The following is a 23,951-nucleotide window of genomic DNA, read 5'->3' as shown; positions in this document are numbered from 1 at the left end:
TCAACACTGCCCATAGTCTCAGCACTCCCCATAGACTCAACACTGCCCATAGACTCAGCACTCCCCATAGACTCAACACTGCCCATTAACTGACACTGCCCATAGACTCAACACTACCCATAGACTCAACACTGCCCATAGACTCAACACTACCCATAGACTAAACACTGCCCATAGATTCAACACTGCCCATAAACTCAACACTACTTATAGACTCAACACTGCCCATAGACTCAACACTGCCCATAGACTCAGCACTCCCCATAGACACAACACTGCCCATAGACTCAGCACTCCCCATAGACTCAACACTGCCCATAGACTAAGCACTCCCCATAGACTCAACACTGCCCATAGACTCAGCACTCCCCATAGACTCAGCACTGTCCATAGACTCAACACTGCCCATAGACTCAACACTACCCATAGACTCAACACTACCCATAGACTCAACACTACCCATAGACTCAACACTGGCCATAGACTCAACACTGCCCATAGACTCAACACTACCCAGAGACTCAACACTGCCCATAGACTCAACACTACCCATAGACTCAACACTACCCATAGACTCAACACTGCCCATAGACTCTACACTGCCCATAGACACAGCACTGCCCATAGACTCAACACTGCCCATAGACTCAACACTACCCATAGACTCAACACTACCCATACACTCAACACTACCCATAGACTCAACACTGCCCATAGACTCAGCACCCCCCATAGACTCAACACTGCCCATAGACTCAGCACTCCCCATAGACTCAACACTGCCCATAGACTCAGCACTCCCCATAGACTCAACACTGCCCATTAACTGACACTGCCCATAGACTCAACACTACCCATAGACTCAACACTGCCCATAGACTCAACACTACCCATAGACTCAACACTGTCCATAGACTCAACACTACCCATAGACTCAGCACTGCCCATAGACTCAACACTGCCCATAGACTCAACACTGCCCATAGACTCAGCACTGCCCATAGACTCAACACTGCCCATAGACTCAACACTGCCCATATACTCAACACTACCCATAGACTCAACACTGCCCATAGATTCAACACTGCCCATAAACTCAACACTACCCATAGACTCAACACTGCCCATAGACTCAACACAGCCCATAGACTCAGCACTCCCTATAGACTCAACACTGCCCATAGACTCAGCACTCCCCATAGACTCAACACTGCCCATAGACTCAGCACTCCCCATAGACTCAGCACTGTCCACAGACTCATCACTGCCCATAGACTCAACACTGCCCATAGACTCAACACTACCCATAGACTCAACACTGCCCATAGATTCAACACTGCCCATAAACTCAACACTACCCATAGACTCAACACTGCCCATAGACTCAACACAGCCCATAGACTCAGCACTATCTATAGACTCAACACTGCCCATAGACTCAGCACTCCCCATAGACTCAACACTGCCCATAGACTCAACATTGCCCATAGACTCAACACTGCCCATAGACTCAGCACTGCCCATAGACTCAACAATGCCCATAGACTCAACACTACCCATAGACTCAGCACTGCCCATAGACTCAACACTGCCCATATACTCAACACTACCCATAGACTCAGCACTGTACATAGACTCAACACTGCCCATAGACTCAACACTACCCATAGACTCAACGCTCCCCATAGACTCAACATTAGCCATAGACTCAACACTACCCATAAACTCAGCACTACCCATAGACTCAACACTGCCCATAGACTCAGCACTGCCCATAGACTCAACACTGCCCAGACTCAACACTGCCCATATACTCAACACTACCCATAGACGCAACACTGCCCATAGACTCAACACTGCCCATAGACTCAACACTACCCATAGACTCAACACTGCCCATAGACTCAACACTAACCATAGACTCAACACTACCCATAGACTCAACACTGCCCATAGACTCAACACTGCCCATAGACTAAGCACTCGCCATAGACTCAACACTGCCCATAGACTCAGCACTCCCCATAGACTCAGCACTGTCCATAGACTCAACACTGCCCATAGACTCAACACTACCCATAGACTCAACACTGCCCATAGACTCAACACTGCCCATAGACTAAGCACTCCCCATAGACTCAACACTGCCCATAGACTCAGCACTCCCCATAGACTCAGCACTGTCCATAGACTCAACACTGCCCATAGACTCAACACTACCCATAGACTCAACACTACCCATAGACTCAACACTACCCATAGACTCAACACTGGCCATAGACTCAACACTGCCCATAGACTCAACACTACCCAGAGACTCAACACTGCCCATAGACTCAACACTGCCCATAGACTCAACACTACCCATAGACTCAACACTGCCCATAGACTCAGCACTGCCCATAGACTCAACACTGCCCATAGACTCAACACTGCCCATAGATTCAACACTACCCATAGACTCAACACTGCCCATTAACTGACACTGCCCATAGACTCAACACTACCCATAGACTCAGCACTGCCCATAGAGTCAACACTGCCCTTAGACTCAATACTACCCATAGACTCAGCACTGTACATGGACTCAACACTGCCCATAGACTCAACACTACCCATAGACTCAGCACTGTACATAGACTCAGCACTGTACATAGACTCAACACTGCCCATAGACTCAACACTACCCATAGACTCAACGCTGCCCATAGACTCAACATTAGCCATAGACTCAACACTACCCATAAACTCAGCACTACCCATAGACTCAACACTGCCCATAGACTCAACACTGCCCATAGACTCAACACTGCCCATAGACTCAACACTGCCTATATACTCAACACTACCCATAGACTCAACACTGCCCATAGACTCAACACTAACCATAGACTCAACACTACCCATAGACTCAACACTGCCCATAGACTCAACACTGCCCATAGACTAAGCACTCCCCATAGACTCAACACTGCCCATAGACTCAGCACTCCCCATAGACTCAGCACTGTCCATAGACTCAACACTGCCCATAGACTCAACACTACCCATAGACTCAACACTACCCATAGACTCAACACTGCCCATAGACTCAACACTGCCCATAGACTAAGCACTCCCCATAGACTCAACACTGCCCATAGACTCAGCACTCCCCATAGACTCAGCACTGTCCATAGACTCAACACTGCCCATAGACTCAACACTACCCATAGACTCAACACTACCCATAGACTCATCACTACCCATAGACTCAACACTGGCCATAGACTCAACACTGCCCATAGACTCAACACTACCCAGAGACTCAACACTGCCCATAGACTCAACACAGCCCATAAACTCAACACTACCCATAGACTCAACACTACCCATAGACTCAACACTACCCATAGATTCAACACTGCCCATAGACTCAACACTGCCCATAGACTCAGCACTGCCCATAGACTCAACACTACCCACAGACTCAACACTGCCCATAGATTCAACACTACCCATAGACTCAACACTGCCCATTAACTGACACTGCCCATAGACTCAACACTACCCATAGACTCAGCACTGCCCATAGAGTCAACACTGCCCTTAGACTCAATACTACCCATAGACTCAGCACTGTACATGGACTCAACACTGCCCATAGACTCAACACTACCCATAGACTCAACGCTGCCCATAGACTCAACATTACCCATAGACTCAACACTACCCATAAACTCAGCACTACCCATAGACTCAACACTGCCCATAGACTCAACACTACCCATAGACTCAACACTACCCATAGACTCAACACTACCCATAGACTCAACACTGTCCACAGACTCATCACTGCCCATAGACTCAACACTGCCCATAGACTCAACACTACCCATAGACTCAACACTGCCCATAGATTCAACACTGCCCATAAACTCAACACTACCCATAGACTCAACACTGCCCATAGACTCAACACAGCCCATAGACTCAGCACTCCATATAGACTCAACACTGCCCATAGACTCAGCACTCCCCATAGACTCAACACTGCCCATAGACTCAACATTGCCCATAGACTCAACACTGCCCATAGACTCAGCACTGCCCATAGACTCAACAATGCCCATAGACTCAACACTACCCATAGACTCAGCACTGCCCATAGACTCAACACTGCCCATATACTCAACACTACCCATAGACTCAGCACTGTACATAGACTCAACACTGCCCATAGACTCAACACTACCCATAGACTCAACGCTCCCCATAGACTCAACATTAGCCATAGACTCAACACTACCCATAAACTCAGCACTACCCATAGACTCAACACTGCCCATAGACTCAGCACTGCCCATAGACTCAACACTGCCCATAGACTCAACACTGCCCATATACTCAACACTACCCATAGACGCAACACTGCCCATAGACTCAACACTGCCCATAGACTCAACAGTACCCATAGACTCAACACTGCCCATAGACTCAACACTAACCATAGACTCAACACTACCCATAGACTCAACACTGCCCATAGACTCAGCACTGCCCATAGACTCAACACTGCCCATAGACTCAACACTGCCCATAGACTCAACACTACCCACAGACTCAACACTGCCCATAGATTCAACACTACCCATAGACTCAACACTGCCCATTAACTGACACTGCCCATAGACTCAACACTACCCATAGACTCAGCACTGCCCATAGAGTCAACACTGCCCTTAGACTCAATACTACCCATAGACTCAGCACTGTACATGGACTCAACACTGCCCATAGACTCAACACTACCCATAGACTCAGCACTGTACATAGACTCAGCACTGTACATAGACTCAACACTGCCCATAGACTCAACACTACCCATAGACTCAACGCTGCCCATAAACTCAACATTAGCCATAGACTCAACACTACCCATAAACTCAGCACTACCCATAGACTCAACACTGCCCATAGACTCAACACTGCCCATAGACTCAACACTGCCCATAGACTCAACACTGCCTATATACTCAACACTACCCATAGACTCAACACTGCCCATAGACTCAACACTAACCATAGACTCAACACTACCCATAGACTCAACACTGCCCATAGACTCAACACTGCCCATAGACTAAGCACTCCCCATAGACTCAACACTGCCCATAGACTCAGCACTCCCCATAGACTCAGCACTGTCCATAGACTCAACACTGCCCATAGACTCAACACTACCCATAGACTCAACACTACCCATAGACTCAACACTGCCCATAGACTCAACACTGCCCATAGACTCAACACTACCCATAGACTCAACACTACCCATAGACTCAACACTACCCATAGACTCAACACTGGCCATAGACTCAACACTGCCCATAGACTCAACACTACCCAGAGACTCAACACTGCCCATAGACTCAACACTGCCCATAGACTCAACACTACCCATAGACTCAACACTGCCCATAGACTCAGCACTGCCCATAGACTCAACACTGCCCATAGACTCAACACTGCCCATAGACTCAACACTACCCACAGACTCAACACTGCCCATAGATTCAACACTACCCATAGACTCAACACTGCCCATTAACTGACACTGCCCATAGACTCAACACTACCCATAGACTCAGCACTGCCCATAGAGTCAACACTGCCCTTAGACTCAATACTACCCATAGACTCAGCACTGTACATGGACTCAACACTGCCCATAGACTCAACACTACCCATAGACTCAGCACTGTACATAGACTCAGCACTGTACATAGACTCAACACTGCCCATAGACTCAACACTACCCATAGACTCAACGCTGCCCATAGACTCAACATTAGCCATAGACTCAACACTACCCATAAACTCAGCACTACCCATAGACTCAACACTGCCCATAGACTCAACACTGCCCATAGACTCAACACTGCCCATAGACTCAACACTGCCTATATACTCAACACTACCCATAGACTCAACACTGCCCATAGACTCAACACTAACCATAGACTCAACACTACCCATAGACTCAACACTGCCCATAGACTCAACACTGCCCATAGAATAAGCACTCCCCATAGACTCAACACTGCCCATAGACTCAGCACTCCCCATAGACTCAGCACTGTCCATAGACTCAACACTGCCCATAGACTCAACACTACCCATAGACTCAACACTACCCATAGACTCAACACTGCCCATAGACTCAACACTGCCCATAGACTAAGCACTCCCCATAGACTCAACACTGCCCATAGACTCAGCACTCCCCATAGACTCAGCACTGTCCATAGACTCAACACTGCCCATAGACTCAACACTACCCATAGACTCAACACTACCCATAGACTCATCACTACCCATAGACTCAACACTGGCCATAGACTCAACACTGCCCATAGACTCAACACTACCCAGAGACTCAACACTGCCCATAGACTCAACACAGCCCATAAACTCAACACTACCCATAGACTCAACACTACCCATAGACTCAACACTACCCATAGATTCAACACTGCCCATAGACTCAACACTGCCCATAGACTCAGCACTGCCCATAGACTCAACACTACCCACAGACTCAACACTGCCCATAGATTCAACACTACCCATAGACTCAACACTGCCCATTAACTGACACTGCCCATAGACTCAACACTACCCATAGACTCAGCACTGCCCATAGAGTCAACACTGCCCTTAGACTCAATACTACCCATAGACTCAACGCTGCCCATAGACTCAACATTACCCATAGACTCAACACTACCCATAAACTCAGCACTACCCATAGACTCAACACTGCCCATAGACTCAACACTACCCATAGACTCAACACTACCCATAGACTCAACACTACCCATAGACTCAACACTGTCCACAGACTCATCACTGCCCATAGACTCAACACTGCCCATAGACTCAACACTACCCATAGACTCAACACTGCCCATAGATTCAACACTGCCCATAAACTCAACACTACCCATAGACTCAACACTGCCCATAGACTCAACACAGCCCATAGACTCAGCACTCCATATAGACTCAACACTGCCCATAGACTCAGCACTCCCCATAGACTCAACACTGCCCATAGACTCAACATTGCCCATAGACTCAACACTGCCCATAGACTCAGCACTGCCCATAGACTCAACAATGCCCATAGACTCAACACTACCCATAGACTCAGCACTGCCCATAGACTCAACACTGCCCATATACTCAACACTACCCATAGACTCAGCACTGTACATAGACTCAACACTGCCCATAGACTCAACACTACCCATAGACTCAACGCTCCCCATAGACTCAACATTAGCCATAGACTCAACACTACCCATAAACTCAGCACTACCCATAGACTCAACACTGCCCATAGACTCAGCACTGCCCATAGACTCAACACTGCCCATAGACTCAACACTGCCCATATACTCAACACTACCCATAGACGCAACACTGCCCATAGACTCAACACTGCCCATAGACTCAACAGTACCCATAGACTCAACACTGCCCATAGACTCAACACTAACCATAGACTCAACACTACCCATAGACTCAACACTGCCCATAGACTCAACACTGCCCATAGACTAAGCACTCCCCATAGACTCAACACTGCCCATAGACTCAGCACTCCCCATAGACTCAGCACTGTCCATAGACTCAACACTGCCCATAGACTCAACACTACCCATAGACTCAACACTGCCCATAGACTCAACACTGCCCATAGACTAAGCACTCCCCATAGACTCAACACTGCCCATAGACTCAGCACTCCCCATAGACTCAGCACTGTCCATAGACTCAACACTGCCCATAGACTCAACACTACCCATAGACTCAACACTACCCATAGACTCAACACTACCCATAGACTCAACACTGGCCATAGACTCAACACTGCCCATAGACTCAACACTACCCAGAGACTCAACACTGCCCATAGACTCAACACTGCCCATAGACTCAACACTACCCATAGACTCAACACTACCTATAGACTCAACACTACCCATAGACTCAACACTGCCCATAGACTCAACACTGCCCATAGACTCAGCACTGCCCATAGACTCAACACTGCCCATAGACTCAACATTGCCCATAGACTCAACACTGCCCATAGACTCAGCACTGCCCATAGACTCAACAATGCCCATAGACTCAACACTACCCATAGACTCAGCACTGCCCATAGACTCAACACTGCCCATATACTCAACACTACCCATAGACTCAGCACTGTACATAGACTCAACACTGCCCATAGACTCAACACTACCCATAGACTCAACGCTCCCCATAGACTCAACATTAGCCATAGACTCAACACTACCCATAAACTCAGCACTACCCATAGACTCAACACTGCCCATAGACTCAGCACTGCCCATAGACTCAACACTGCCCATAGACTCAACACTGCCCATATACTCAACACTACCCATAGACGCAACACTGGCCATAGACTCAACACTGGCCATAGACTCAACACTGCCCATAGACTCAACACTGCCCATAGACTCAGCACTCCCCATAGACTCAACACTGCCCATAGACTCAGCAATCCCCATAGACTCAACACTGCCCATAGACTCAGCAATCCCCATAGACTCAGCACTGTCCATAGACTCATCACTGCCCATAGACTCAACACTGCACATAGACTCAACACTGCCCATAGACTCAACACTGCCCATAGACTCAGCACTGCCCATAGACTCAACACTGCCCATAGACTCAACACTACCCATAGACTCAACACTGCCCATAGATTCAACACTGCCCATAAACTCAACACTACCCATAGACTCAACACTGCCCATAGACTCAACACTACCCATAAACTCAGCACTACCCATAGACTCAACACTGCCCATAGACTCAACACTACCCATAGACTTAACACTCCCATAGACTAAACACTGGCCATAGACTCAACACTGCCCTTAGACTCAACACTGCCCATAGACTCAACAGTACCCATAGACTCAACACTGCCCATAGACTCAGCACTGCCCATAGACTCAACAATGCCCATAGACTCAACACTGCCCATATACTCAACACTACCCATAGACTCAACACTGCCCATAGATTCAACACTACCCATAGACTCAACACTGCCCATTAACTGACACTGCCCATAGACTCAACACTACCCATAGACTCAGCACTGCCCATAGACTCAACACTGCCCATATACTCAACACTACCCATAGACTCAGCACTGTACATAGACTCAACACTGCCCATAGACTCAACACTACCCATAGACTCAACGCTGCCCATAGACTCAACATTAGCCATAGACTCAACACTACCCATAAACTCAGCACTACCCATAGACTCAACACTGCCCATAGACTCAACACTACCCATAGACTTAACACTCCCATAGACTAAACACTGGCCATAGACTCAACACTGCCCATAGACTCAACACTGCCCATAGACTCAACAGTACCCATAGACTCAACACTGCCCATAGACTCAACACTAACCATAGACTCAACACTACCCATAGACTCAACACTGCCCATAGACTCAACACTGCCCATAGACTCAGCACTCCCCATAGACTCAACACTGCCCATAGACTCAGCACTCCCCATAGACTCAGCACTGTCCATAGACTCAACACTGCCCATAGGCTCAACACTGCCCATAGACTCAACACTGTCCATAGATTTTAGATTTGAAGCTTTCGTGACTGCAATTATTCATATTCTTAGGGTTTTTCGGTAAAGTCACGTAGGTAAAAACATTAAAAAGTAAAATAAAATAAAAATCACGACGTTTCGGCGGCAACACAAGCTTCCGTCTTCAGGTGGTACAGTCACAGCCACGACAGCTGTATGAAGTAAACACTACCCATAGACTCAACACTGCCCATAGACTCAGCACTGTCCCCGTGCATTGAGCAGTCCCCCTCCTACCGTCCTTCTTAGAGCCTCTCTTCTTCTCTATCGCCCGTTCCCTCTTCCCTCCTCTCGTCCCATCAACTCCTTCCTGTCCTTCCCCCCACACCTCTTCGTAACCCCCTAAGTGCCCCTCTGTCATGGTCATTCGCACCTCACCCTCTGCCACTCTATCTAAATCATTCTGTCGCACTGTCACCGCTTCATTGTTTATTGTTTAAACGATGTCAAGCGCCTTGATCCAAAGCGCTCCACATCGCATAAGGGGCCGTCCATAAATGACGTCACGCGATTTTGGATGATTTTTGACCCCCCTCCCTCCATTGTCACACGGCGTCACAAAAAGTCAGACCCCCCCTCAAATATGACGTCGCAAAGCTCTGCCCCCCCCCAAAAATTAAACATGCTTCAAATCGCTTTAAACTATTGTCATTGTAGTGCGTATTTAATGTGGCGCTGCACTCTGATGTTGTAGGAGAAAACATTTATTAAACAGTATATTTAATTAAGTAGAACGTGTTGTCTATATTTATTTAAAGTTGCGCATTTTGATGTGACGTCACAACACTGGAACCCCTCCCCCCTCGTCACACATCATCACAAATGTCTGACCCCCCCCCCCCCAGGTGCGTGACATCATTTATGGACGGCCCCTAAGATTGTCTCAGCAGCCAGAGTCGCGCTTGCTCGCCACACCCGTGTTGATTCTCGTTTCTGAAATATTTGTGCAAATGTTGAAATGCCTTTATCCATGTTTCTGCCTGTTTGTTTTTTTAACTCTCTTCCTCTTTTTTGCGTTTGCTTTTGTCGCCCAGGTATTCATTCAAGGGAACTGTTTACTCTCTTCAACTCTGAGTTACCTTTGCCACTTGTGCAATATAACAAGTACAAAATATAATGCATCTGCGCTGAAATAGCCAAAGTGAACGGTTGGTGATAAATCAGCCAAGGGAAGGAAGAAAAATGAACCCGTAAAAACAAAGTTTTTCACTCTAAATCCTTTATATGCGTGGCATCGGTTTTATTTTATTATTCATTTCTGTTTTTCTTGAGTAAGAGTTTCATTTGTATCACATTGGTATTTTAAATTAAATATAAGGAAAGTCGTATATAAGGATTATAAGGTTTTCAGTTTTTGTATGATTGTTTATATTGTACATTTTTGTTGTTTTCTTGAATAATTTTCTGTGTTTAGGAAAAATATATGATTGTGTTAGTGAAATGTATTTTTTCCTAAAAAGTGGAAAATTTTGAAAAAAATTTTCACGAAAATAAATTGTCACGCACAACGAGTCTGTGTGCAAAATGTCAGCTCGATTGGATCACGGGAAGTGGGTTAAAAAACGACCGAAAGATTTGCACGGTCGTAAGCGCGCAAGCAAGCAAGCAAGTGAACTTAATATAAAGGATTTAAAATAAAAATTTTCCTAAAAAGTGGAAAATTTTGGAAAAAAATTTTCACGAAAATAAATTGTCACGCTCAACGAGTCTGTGTGCAAAATGTCAGCTCGATTGGATCACGGGAAGTGGGTTAAAAAACGATCGAAAGATTTGCACGGTCGTAAGCGCGCAAGCAAGCAAGTGAACTTAATATAAAGGATTTAAAAAATACAGCGAGCCACCCCGCCCTAGGGCGCCACGGTGCCTAGGAGATGTTAACTCCCTCGCCTGGTATACAGGAGGTCGTTGGTTCGGTCTCGGCTCTAACGCCTGCTGTATATTTGAGGTTTGCGTTCCTCTCTCGTCATCACGGTGCATAGGAAATGTTAACTACCTCGCCTGGTATACAGGAGGTCGTTGGTTCGGTCTCGGCTCTAACGCCTGCTGTATATTTGAGGTTTGCGTTCCTCTCTCGTCATCACGGTGCATAGGAAATGTTAACTACCTCGCCTGGTATACAGGAGGTCGTGGGTTCGGTTCCGACCCTGACGCCTGCAGTATATTTGGAGTCTGCGTCTCTCTCTCCCCGTGGTCGCGTTGATTTTTCTGCGGTATCCTCTGGTTGTTTCCCTTCACATTTAGCGTCAACGTCACGCGTTTAGTGTATTTGGCTGCCTTACACTTCCACATGATGATGATGATGAGAAGCCACTTCGTCGAGCTAGCATTTGTGATGGCCAGGTCGCTTCTGATAAAGAGCCACACGACTCAGTGGGACCCTACCTGGTCAAATAAAAAAAAACACTTTTGTTTAAGCAAAACTAATCGGGCCCTCTAAACACGTGCGTGCGTGCGTGTGAGTTTGTGGTTGGAGGCCAACACCAGTGGCGATTATCTGAACCGGTCCTGCCCCCCCTAAGTCGACTCAGCCTTGATTGAGTACCTGGTGCCGTGTGTAATTATATGCCATTAGGGAGACAAAAGCTGTAGTTCTGGCCACCCACCCCCTTCACGAGCCCTGCCGGCCTTCATAGGCACTCGCTAACCTCACTTGCCTCAAGTGTCTGTTAATGCTATACAGGGGATCTCTGTCTTTGTAACAGCAATTGCTCCTACTGTCTGTCAAGGATATATGCGGGATGTTTGTTGTGTTAGTGTTGTATAGAGCGGGGAGCACAGGTGGTGCATCTGCTGGCCATCTCGGGCAGTCAACCCACGGCACCTGATGCGGTGAGTACATCATCATGCACCGTTCCGGCCTTCATAGGTGCTCGCAAACAGCACATGCCCCAGGAGTCTGTTTAAGGCTATATGGGGGATCTCTGTATTATGTTTGGTGGAGCGCGAGGCTATGGAGACTCCCGCACACAAACACCTTCGAATAGTCAGTGGCAGAGGTGATGGCACGGTTCAGAGATCAAGAGACAACGCCCTCTTCTTCTTCTTTCGTACGACTGAACCCAAGGTCACTGAGAGCTTGGGTTCAATTTCAAGCTTTTCCAAGGGCACGTGTTTCTGTTCCAGAGCCGTCAAAGCCTACAAGGAGCTATTTCTCTGCGGTTGTTGTTGTTGTCGTTTGTGTGTTCGTCAATGAAAACCCCCAAAGATTTCGTAAAAATTTGAATTCCATTGTCCGTCCTGCCTATTGCTCCACCACGGGCAATGTGGAGGACCACTTTAGCCCTGTACACACCTTTAACTAAACACAGGGATAATACCTCTCTAGGAGTGAATAATGACTACACATGCTCACCCCCGCCGCACCTCACCACTCGATATGTAATGAGGAAGCAATCACGTTAGATGTACAATGTCGCATTCCGGGGAAACAAAGAGTGTTTGGTTTTGGTGACAAGGTTAAAATTATTGCATTCTTCAACCTCCCTGACCCCGACCGCCCGTGCCTCGGCCACCTTTAGAAAAGTCAAGAATAGCTGAATGCAGTGTTGATGATGGTGGTGAGGATGGTGAGTCTGTTAGTATAAATATTGGGGCAGAGGACTGAGTTTAGTAGCGAGGCAGGCGAAGGGTCTCTGTCTGTCCGAACGAAAAGAGATCTACTCCACACGCAGCGTGTGAAAACACAAGGTCGGTATTGCACGCATCACAATACACATACACACGTGCCCATATATGATCCTTATGGCAGTACCCCGGGGTACCAAATAATACAAAATGGCAGAGGCAATTAAATGTTTTATTTTTGGGACACTATTGTTTCCAGGGGTGTTACTTATCTCCGGGACTGGGGTACCAATCAATCCGACATCACTGCTACACTCCGCGATGTTGAAACGCAGCGAGGACGATGATTGCGCCGAAACCCTGAACGATCGTACGCACCGTAGTGGTGCATCGTGTACAGCTCGTCGAGATGAGTCGATTGCCGCATCGCCGACCATCAGCAGACTAAAAATCACTGCATCACAGACTATGGTTCCCCGGGGTACTGCCGTAAGGTTCATATATAGTTATATATTAACTAGGACAAAGATCCCCTGTATAGCTTGAACAGACTGTTGGGGCAATTGCTGTTAGCGAGTAGCACCTATGAAGGCAAACACACCACACGAGGGGGTGGGTGGTCAGCATCATGCCCGGCCGCCTTTTTCTCTCCACTTCTGATGTTGTTTCCGCACTGCACCAGGTACTTATTTTAAGTCGACCTAGGGGAGGCCCCAGGACCGGTTCAGATAACTATCACCGGTGTTGGCCGTGAGCGGGAATCAAACTCGGGTCTCAGATGCAGAAAAGCTGGTCTCATATCTTCATCTCATCTCGCATTATAGGGTGTTAACCCGAACACCTCCTTCACATCATATTACACCCGTGTTGGCCTCCCTCCACTGGCTTCCAGTTTCATGTAGAATACAGTTTAAAATCCTATTGTTAACTTACAAAGCAGTGAACCATCTTGCCCCAGCCTACATCACTGACATGCTGCACCCATATGTCCCCTCAAGGTCCCCATGATCTGGGGATGCAAATCTTCTCTGCATTCCCAGGTCGAGGTTTCGGTGTATATGGGTGGCTGAGCTTTTTCCCGTGTAGCCCCCAGGCTATGGAACGCTCTTCTACAAAAGAGCAGGATCTCTGAATCTGGATATTTTAAAAATGCGCCTTAAAACCTATTCATGTGCTTCCGCTTATTAAACGTGTAGTTCTTTTAGTAAATTATTTTCAAAATGTTTTTATTATATTATTTTTATGCTGAGTGTCTGCTGCTGCTGTGGCCTGTATAGCGCTTTGAGATCCTTGATGAAAGCGCGATATAAATGTAATTGTTGGCGTCATTGGGGGAGGCACAACGATTTCCGGACATGGGATTTTATCTTTGATTTTGGGGGGAAATTGTTCATTTCTGACATACGGAAAATTGGGGTTACGGATCGTTATGGGGAACCTAACCCTTCCGTAACCCGGGGACTGTCTGTATATACATACCCATGTATACATATGGCCGTCCTCGACTTAAGAACAGGTTCCGTTCCCGATAGCCGTTCGTAAGTCGAGCGGTTGGTAAGTTGGAACACAATAATGTACGACTGTATTTAAATGCACATAGGTCAGTGTTATGAGCTGTGTTACGGTTCACAGGGGGTGGACATAGCATGAAATCACTTGGGTAACTCAGATGTGCCGAGTGTAGTGAGGTAAAAACATTTTTTATTTTATAAATATTGACACCAGGGGTCGAATGTCCCCAAACATATATTTATGTTTATAGGACATATAGAGGAGCCATGTTCTCGAAGGGATTTCTTTTTTATAGCCTGAAAAAACACACGCCCACGCATTAATAATAACACTCGGGATGTACACTGTTGGGGCGCCATGGTGGAGAGATGTTAACTACCTCGCTTGGTATGCAGGAGCTCGTGGGTTCGATGCCGACCCTGACGCCTGCTGCTGTATATGTAGAGTTTGCAAGTCTCTCTCCCTGTGGCCGCGTGGATTTTCTCCAGGTCCTCTGTTTTTCCCTCCTCACATTTAGAAACACGAGTTTATAGTATTTGGCTGTTCGAAATGTCCAAGTGATAATCCACTTCGTTGAGCTATTATTTGTGATAGCCAGGTCGCATCTGAAAAATAACTATTTATAGCTCAGTGAGCCTTAATAAATCGGGTCCTGTATTTTTTTGTCACTACCTAAGTCTTATTTGTAGACTAATCTATGACGAGGCAGCGAGGAAAACCCCACTCTTAATCTCATATACACGTAACTTTCATAGTAAAAAGTTTAAATACAGAACATCGGAACTGAGCTGGTAGCTACACTTTAGGCTGGTCTTGCATCTCAAAATTTCCGAAGGGAAAAAAACTTTGTTAAATACATATATACGTTACATATATTTTAAAGTAAAATATGCTAGATAATTAAACGGCACAAAATACCAAAAATGCTTTTTTTAATCGTTAAAGCGTTAATACGGCCTATAAAGAAAGAAAGTTCCTATCACTATTAAGTCATTGATTTCGACAGCAATTGAATCACACGCATTTTTTGTAACACACAGTATCAAAACGGGGAGTTCACTGTGTCCGGCTTCCGTTCTTGAGACCCGTTCGTAAGTCGCACGGTCCATAAGTTGGAACGCTGCTATGGACTGCTGCATTTAAATGCACGTGCAGTCAAGGGTTATATAATGTGTTACAGTTCAACGAAAAAGGGAAGCACTGCCAAACTCATAAATAATAATAAATATTGTACATTGGCATGTAATCATGAAATAAATGTTGTAGAGTAAATAAAAAAAAGTAACATGAATAGAAAAAAATAAATCAGTTTTAATTTCACTTACCTTGAGTCTCGATGCTGGCTTGCTTGTCGGAAGGGGCACGCAATGAGTCAACACACACGGGGCACAAGCGGACGCACACAAGACAAAGATGCACACAAAGACACGCACACAAAGGCACACATGCACACACACTCAAAGATCCCCCATGTAGCTACCATAGACTGTATGGGCAAGTGCTGTTAGCAAGCAGCGCCTATGAAGGCCGGCACGGCACAAACGGGGGTGGGTGGCCAGCACCACGCCCGACCGCCTTTGTCTCTCCAGTGGCGATGTTTACACACCGCAACAGGTCCTCATTTGAGGCTGAGTCGACCTAGGGGAGGCACAGGTAATGGTTCAGATAATCGTCACTGGGTGTTGACCGTGAGCGGGAATCAAACTCGGGTAGCCAAGTTCGTAGTGCAGTGTGCAGACCGCTACACTGCCGCTCACTCCCCCGCAGCCATATATGCATATATACTCTTTGGTTCTTTCGGTAAAGTCACGTAGGTATAAGAAATAAAATAAATTTAATCACGACGTTTCGGGCGCAACACAAGCGCCCGTCATCAGGTGGGACAACCACAGAAAGAAACAATTTATGTATAACTACGTGACTTTACCGAAAGAACCAAAGAGTATGGATTCCTGCAGTCACGAAAACTTGAAATCTAGATTCATATATGTGTAATAAAGGACTCGTTCACTGGGTCTGTCTCCGTTGTCCTTTATTTGGGTTCTTTACACATACACACTCACATACACACACGCATACACACGCACATTTTACTTCGCGTGGGTCGTGCACGTCGCTGGAAGGGGTTGATGGTCGACGGTCCAGGATAATGATGCAGTGGCAGCCGAGGATCGGAACGCATCCTGGAGGACATCCTCCTTGGGGACCGTGGAGATGGAGCGTTGACAGCAGTTCCCTGTGCCGGTGGCACGGTGGCGAGGGGCGCCACGGTGGCTAGGAGATGTTGACTACCTCGCCTGGTATGCAGGAGGTCGTGGGTTCGATCGCGACCCTGACGCCTGCTGCTGCTGCTGTATATTTGGAGTTTGCTGGTCTCTTGGTTGTCCACCCTCGTTTGTTGTCCACCCCGCGCCCCTGCAGGAGTCCACCATGAGGCTGTGTCTGGCTCTGGCCGCACTTTTCCTGGCCCTGGGCACGACGAGTGGCTCCCACTTCCGCGGGGGAACCATCTCCTGGATTCATGGAGACGGCAATCAGGTGCGTGAGTGTGTGAGTGTCTGTGCGTGAGTGTGTGTGAGTGTGTGTAAGTGTGTGAGTGTCTGTGCGTGAGTGTGTGTGCGTGAGTGTGTGGGTGAGTGTGTGTGAGTGAGTGTCTGTGCGTGAGTGTGTGTGAGTGCAGTGTGAGTGTGTGTGAGTGAGTGTGTGTGAGTGTGTGTGTGTGCGTGAGTGAGTGTAGCTTCTCCCCTCATGGCGTCTGTGACCACCACAGTGGCTAAACGGGGGCTCTGGACGGATGCGAGGGGCTGGTAACCCCTCCACCTTCAATTCATTACCACGAAACTACGAATTAAACATAAATATGTAACTGATAAGTTTGTGCCGGAGGCCCCGGGGGGTCAGGCGTCATTGACGTCTCCTGGCCAAACCCCAATTGGCGGAGCCAGGTGACTGAATCCTTACCCTCGGGGCTCCTCCAGAAACAACAAAAAACCACTACAGGTGGCCACGTGGAATGTTCGAATGCTCACTGCGGAGGAGAGGCTGCCACTCCTTTGTCGGGAGCTGGACCGGTACCGCCTGGATCTCTGTGGAATTCAGGAAGTCCGGTGGACCGGTTCTGGCTCCTGCCACCATGAGGGTTGGACAGTCCTCTACTCGGGGCAGGAGGCTGCCAAACAACAGGGTGTGGCTCTTCTTCTGAACAAAGGAATGAAAGGGGCGTGGGAGCGTGGCGGTAAGGTGTGGGAAGCTGTAAGCCCCAGGCTACTTTGGGCTCACCTTCCCATCAACCGGAGGCGAGGAGTGGTGGTCGTGGTTACTTATGCCCCCACCGAAGACGAACATCCGTGGAGGGATGCAGGCAAAGCTGATGAGTAAGATGTCTTCTATGAAATCCCATCACAGGTGCTGGCTAAAGTGGCCACTCGGGACAGAGTCATCTTGTTGGGTGACTTCAATGCCCAAGTTGGTCATGATGCTGGCACCTGGTCTGGAGTGATTGTAAGGCATGGGCCAGATCAGCTCAATAACAACGGTTGGAGGCTGCTAGGTTTTTGTGCAGCCCATGGGCTTGTAATTACCAACACGCTCTTCCGGCATCGGCGCATCCACACAACATCATGGATGCAAGCAAGAACATCTGCTGGACTACATAGTGACAGACCAGCGGATGCGAGCCCATGTCCTTGACACCAGGACCTACCGTGAAGCTCATCTGCCCTCTGACCATCGACTAGTCATCTGTAAGATGCGCATGAGGAGCATCATCAGGGTCCACGGAGAAGGGAGAAGAGAAAAGCAACATGTCCTTTTCAATAACCGCAAAGTCCCGAAAGCGTTTGTTAAATCCCACAGAAAGAGATGCGATAGCTGTTGCATAACTCTTCATTTGCGCACCGATGTTGTCCTGTGAGAAACTGTCAATGACTTATTTCAAAGCTGGGAAGTGCACGGTGCAGGGCTCTGTTTGGGACAAGTGTCTTTGGAAAAGTTGCAGTTTGGTTCCAAAGGCTTTGATGTGAGCATATAGCTGGCTCACCACTGCATCTTTTCCTTGAAGATTAACATTCAGCGCATTCAGATGCTTCGTTATGTCAACCAAAAAAGCCAGATTTGCCAGCCATACAGGATCGGACAGTTTTTCCATTGGTTGTCCCTTCTCACCCAAAAATTTCCAATTTCCTCTTTGAAAGAGAAAAATCGCTGCAGTGCGGACCCCCGACTTAGCCACCTCACATCGTTGTGATATATTACGTCACCGTAGAAATGAATCGAGAAGGGTTCGCGGCACGGATGCAGAGCCAGATAGCATTAGAATGGTGCTGCCACCGTGTGGTGAAAGTAGGAATTACATCTTTAAAGTTTTATGATGTATTTATTCTGACAGAGCTAGCGAGCCATAAATAATAGATTATAAGACCGAAGCTGCGGGCTGTATGAAATCTGACCCCGGGCCGTGATTGGCCTGCGGGCCGGACTTTGGACATGCCTGGGCTCCAGCATCCCATGTCAGAGAATGAGGAGGCTTACCGCAGCCTTCGCTCGGAGGTTCGGAGAGCCGTAAGGCGCTGCAAGGATGGGTGGTGGTCGCAGGTTGTTGAGGAAATGGAGTCTGCCTCAGTGGCCTGCGATCACAAATCACTATTTAACTCCATCAAAAAAGTAACCTGCAGCGCCACACCTATTACCATCATTAGGGGAAAACACGGTGACCCAATCTCCGACCCCCAGGAACAAGTTTGCAGATTTGCTGAGCATTTCTGTGAGGTCCTGGGGGAGGAGAAATCCCTCAGCCAGGAAAACATCATGGCACAAAGTTTCGGTCGGCCTCTAATCTGCAAGCCATAAATGGTAGAGGTGACCGCATGGTTACGAGATCAAAGACTCTGAGCCAGAACCATTGATGTTAAGGCCCCACCAAAAATATCCAAGCACCTTCCTGGGTATTTAATACGAGCAATGGGGCACTTCTAGAGACCGTGGACTTCGCATATCTGGGCAGTGTACTCATGGTAAGCTCGGGTTTGGCAGCAGAGGTTTAACTTCGAATCAATCAAGTGGCATTATCTTTGGGGCGCCATGGTGACTAGGAGATGTTAACTACCTTACCTGATATACAGGAGGTCGTGGGTTCGATGCCGACCCTGACGCCTGCTGGGTCCTCGGGTTTTTTCCCTCCACATTTAGAAACACACGTTTCAAGTATTTGGCTGCTATACATTTCCACGTGATGATGATAAGCCACTTCGTTGAGCTATCATTTGTGGACAGGTCGCTTCTGAAAAAGAGCTACATAGCTCAGTGGGCCTTACTTGGTAAAATAATAATAGTTCAGTTTAGTTTTTTCGTGAGTAACGCTGTATGGAAGCTTCCTGGCTTTGTCGCTCCGTGCGATTCCTGCATTTCTGCACCACGAGCCTACCCATGACCCAATCCGATTGAGACCAACAACCCCAACTGGAACCCGCACATTGTATTTCAATGATATCCCTGTTTGTTTGGATTCTATACAATTCTAGCAGTGTTGTAGCACTAATTAACCCAACCACCTTGATGTAAAATTATAGATGTCGCTCTACATTTGCATCGGCCATGCCAAGTAGCAAGTACATCTCTAATTGAATGTAAAGGCCTCTGGTCCAAAATATGAATTCTGCTCAACATTGAACCACACATGAAAAACAGTACTTACTCTGATAAAAGCAGATACTTCGTACGTCGCTACTATTTAACCGGTGAATGTGTAGTGGGTTCCCACGGAGACCGGAGACGTAGCTTAGAGGCAACACGGTTTATTGAAATATCGTAACACGAGGCTCTTTACCCCCGCTACCTGGGAGGTATGGCCTCTGGGCTGTCGTGCCCTATCACAGGGGCTACGGGCTCCGAGTCCTCCGACTAAGAGTGGCCTAGGGGAGGCTATGCTGACCCGACCCAGCCAAGGTGCTGGTCTCGACCACTGGTCCGTGCTCGGCCCCGGCCCTTAAAAGGACGTCGGATCCCGGGGGTGCCAGGGTTTGAGCCTAGCTGGTCTTCAGTCTTCGTCTTCAGAGCACTCCTCGAGCCGTCCTGAGGTCCGTCTTTTATACACTCCTCGGGGACTCTCCGCCCCTGGTACCGCCCCCTTTCTGAAACCTTCCAGGGGGCTCTGGAATAACCCCCCAACCCCTCACCTGGGGTCGAGGGGGCGGGGAACTCGGCCTCTCAACGGTCCGGCTCTCTCTCTATCTCAGGGTGGCACCCCCTACAGACCCGTGCCCGCAACTACAGGTTTGTATACAGAGGGCGGCGTATGCCATGTTGTTCCGACGCTACAAATGCATCTGTTTTAAGTGGCTCTTGTCTAATGCCGATTTACCTTTTACACCCCTGTCCTCAAGATGATATAAACGTACTTTACAACTGAATAATTATCTGTAAAACTGTTCGGAACATATTCTCCATTGGCCATTCTCTTCCTCTTCCCTCCCCTAGCCCCTCCACTCCCTCCCGTCCCTTTCCTGTAGCTCTTTCCTGACCCCCCCCCCCCCCACGTGCCTTTCTGGTTATGGTGACTTATTATTCATCGGCCCTCGCACTGCCCCTTGCCAACAAAATCACTCGGTTCTTGTAATCATCTTTAAACTGTGTACAGCGCCTTGAACGAAGGCGCTCTAGAAACACGTGAAGCTGGACTCGGCCTTCTCGATCATACTTGGGACTGTAAATCGCTTCGATTGACGTCGTTTCGATATTCGTCGTCGCACCTTCCAGGAACGCACCGCCAGCGTAAACCGGGGTATCACTCCATATGTATTTATTTCCGAATAGAGGTTGCCACTCAGCAACCCCTACATCTACACAAAGCAGTAGCCGTACACGTCACACGCTGACTCTCCGCAGGTGAAGTTCAGCTACATGCTGGCTTGGCGCCGCTCGTCCATGACCCCCTGCACGGACGACGACATCGTGGCTGGGACGTACTTCTCCACGGGCGACCCGTGGCAATGCACCCAGGGCTGCAGCGAAAGCCGCACCATGAATATCGCGTGCATCGAGCAGAATACCAACTCGGACTGGATGGTGGGCAAGGGGAGCTTCAACTTCACAGTCCCTTCCACGCAGCAGAGCATCATCAGGTGAGAGACACGTTGCTGATGATGATAACGATGTCCATGGTGACGATGATAACAATGGTCATGACGTTGAGAGACACGTGGCTGATGATGATGACGATGTCCATGGCGACGATGATAACAATGGTTGTGACGTGGAGAGACACGTGGGGGTGCCCTGATAAGAGAGGCGCGGTGGCTGTGTGAGGGTTGGGTCCCACGGGGGTTCTTTGCAAACCCCTCGTAAAGTAGTCCAGCCCACCTGAGCTCCCAGCACACAGCCATTCCACAGCACAGTCAACCCTTACGAAATACACTTGAATAATCAACACAACTAAACACAACGCAAAAACAATCACATGATACAAACCACTGGCGTCGCCTGAAAGTCCCCCAACCGCACAAAAGAGTTGTGACTCGGCAAATTCTCCTTGGCCTCAGAACCCTGGGCTAGACTCAGGAGCGGCTTGCAGCCTCAGACCCCTGGGCTCTGATGCAGTGAAGACACAAGCCTGTCACCGGTTGCCCCATGGTGAATGTCTGTACTCTGAGGCACTGTAGACGTTGAACGTCCATGGAAACCCTGTTACTAATACACATCATGTATCAAACAATCTGCCTGTAACTCTATAACCTGTTACTAATACACATCATGTATCAAACAATCTGCCTGTAACTCTATAACCTGTTACTAATACACTTGCTGTATCAAACAATCTCCCTGTAACTCTAGAACCTTGTTACTAATACACATCACGTATCAAACAATCTGCCTGTAACTCTATAACCTGTTACTAATACACATCATGTATCAAACAATCTGCCTGTAACTCTATAACCTGTTACTAATACACATCATGTATCAAACAATCTCCCTGTAACTCTAGAACCCTGTTACTAATACACTTGCTGTATCAAACAATCTGCCTGTAACTCTATAACCTGTTACTAATACACATCATGTATCAAACAATCTCCCTGTAACTCTATAACCTGTTACTAATACACATCATGTATCAAACAATCTTCCTGTAATTCTAGAACCTTGTTACTAATACACATCATGTATCAAACAATCTGCCTGTAACTCCATAACCTGTTGCTAATACACATCATGTATCAAACAATCTCCCTGTAACTCTAGAACCCTGTTACTAATACACTTGCTGTATCAAACAATCTGCCTGTAACTCTATAACCTGTTACTAATACACATCATGTATCAAACAATCTCCCTGTAACTCTATAACCTGTTACTAATACACATCATGTATCAAACAATCTGCCTGTAACTCTGGAACCCTGTTACTAATACACATCATGTATCAAACAATCTCCCTGTAACTCTGGAACCCTGTTACTAATACACATCATGTATCAAACAATCTGCATGTAACACTATAACCTGTTACTCATACACATCATGTATCAAACAATCTGCCTGTAACTCTATAACCTTGTTACTAATACACATCATGTATCAAACAATCTCCCTGTAACTCTGGAACCCTGTTACTAATACACATCATGTATCAAACAATCTCCCTGTAACTCTAGAACCTTGTTACTAATACACTTGCTGTATCAAACAATCTGCCTGTAACTCTATAACCTGTTACTAATACACATCATGTATCAAACAATCTGCCTGTAACTCTATAACCTGTTACTAATACACATCATGTATCAAACAATCTGCCTGTAACTCTATAACCTGTTACTAATACACTTGCTGTATCAAACAATCTCCCTATAACTCTAGAACCTTGTTACTAATACACATCATGTATCAAACAATCTGCCTGTAACTCTATAACCTGTTACTAATACACATCATGTATCAAACAATCTGCCTGTAACTCTAGAACCTTGTTACTAATACACATCATGTATCAAACAATCTGCCTGTAACTCTAGAACCTTGTTACTAATACACATCATGTATCAAACAATCTGCCTGTAACTCTATAACCTGTTACTAATACACTTGCTGTATCAAACAATCTCCCTATAACTCTAGAACCTTGTTACTAATACACATCATGTATCAAACAATCTGCCT

The 23,951-nt window shown here is 47.2% G+C and overlaps 1 protein-coding gene across 1 annotated transcript in view; it reads left to right on the top strand.

Moving 5' to 3' along the window:
* Positions 1 to 23,951, top strand: part of LOC144951250 (IgGFc-binding protein-like) — a 90,016-nt gene that overhangs the window by 6,684 nt on the left and 59,381 nt on the right. Inside the window, exons 2-3 of the mRNA XM_078881400.1 lie at positions 17,217 to 17,333; positions 21,678 to 21,913. Of these exons, the coding sequence (XP_078737526.1) occupies positions 17,217 to 17,333; positions 21,678 to 21,913 (353 nt within the window). The remainder of the gene's footprint in view (positions 1 to 17,216; positions 17,334 to 21,677; positions 21,914 to 23,951) is intronic.

This window comes from Lampetra fluviatilis, chromosome 61 (assembly GCF_964198595.1).
Source record: "Lampetra fluviatilis chromosome 61, kcLamFluv1.1, whole genome shotgun sequence".
Classification (NCBI taxonomy): domain Eukaryota; kingdom Metazoa; phylum Chordata; class Hyperoartia; order Petromyzontiformes; family Petromyzontidae; genus Lampetra; species Lampetra fluviatilis.
Note: the sequence above shows the minus strand (reverse complement) of the source record. Positions and strands in the feature narration are given on the sequence as shown.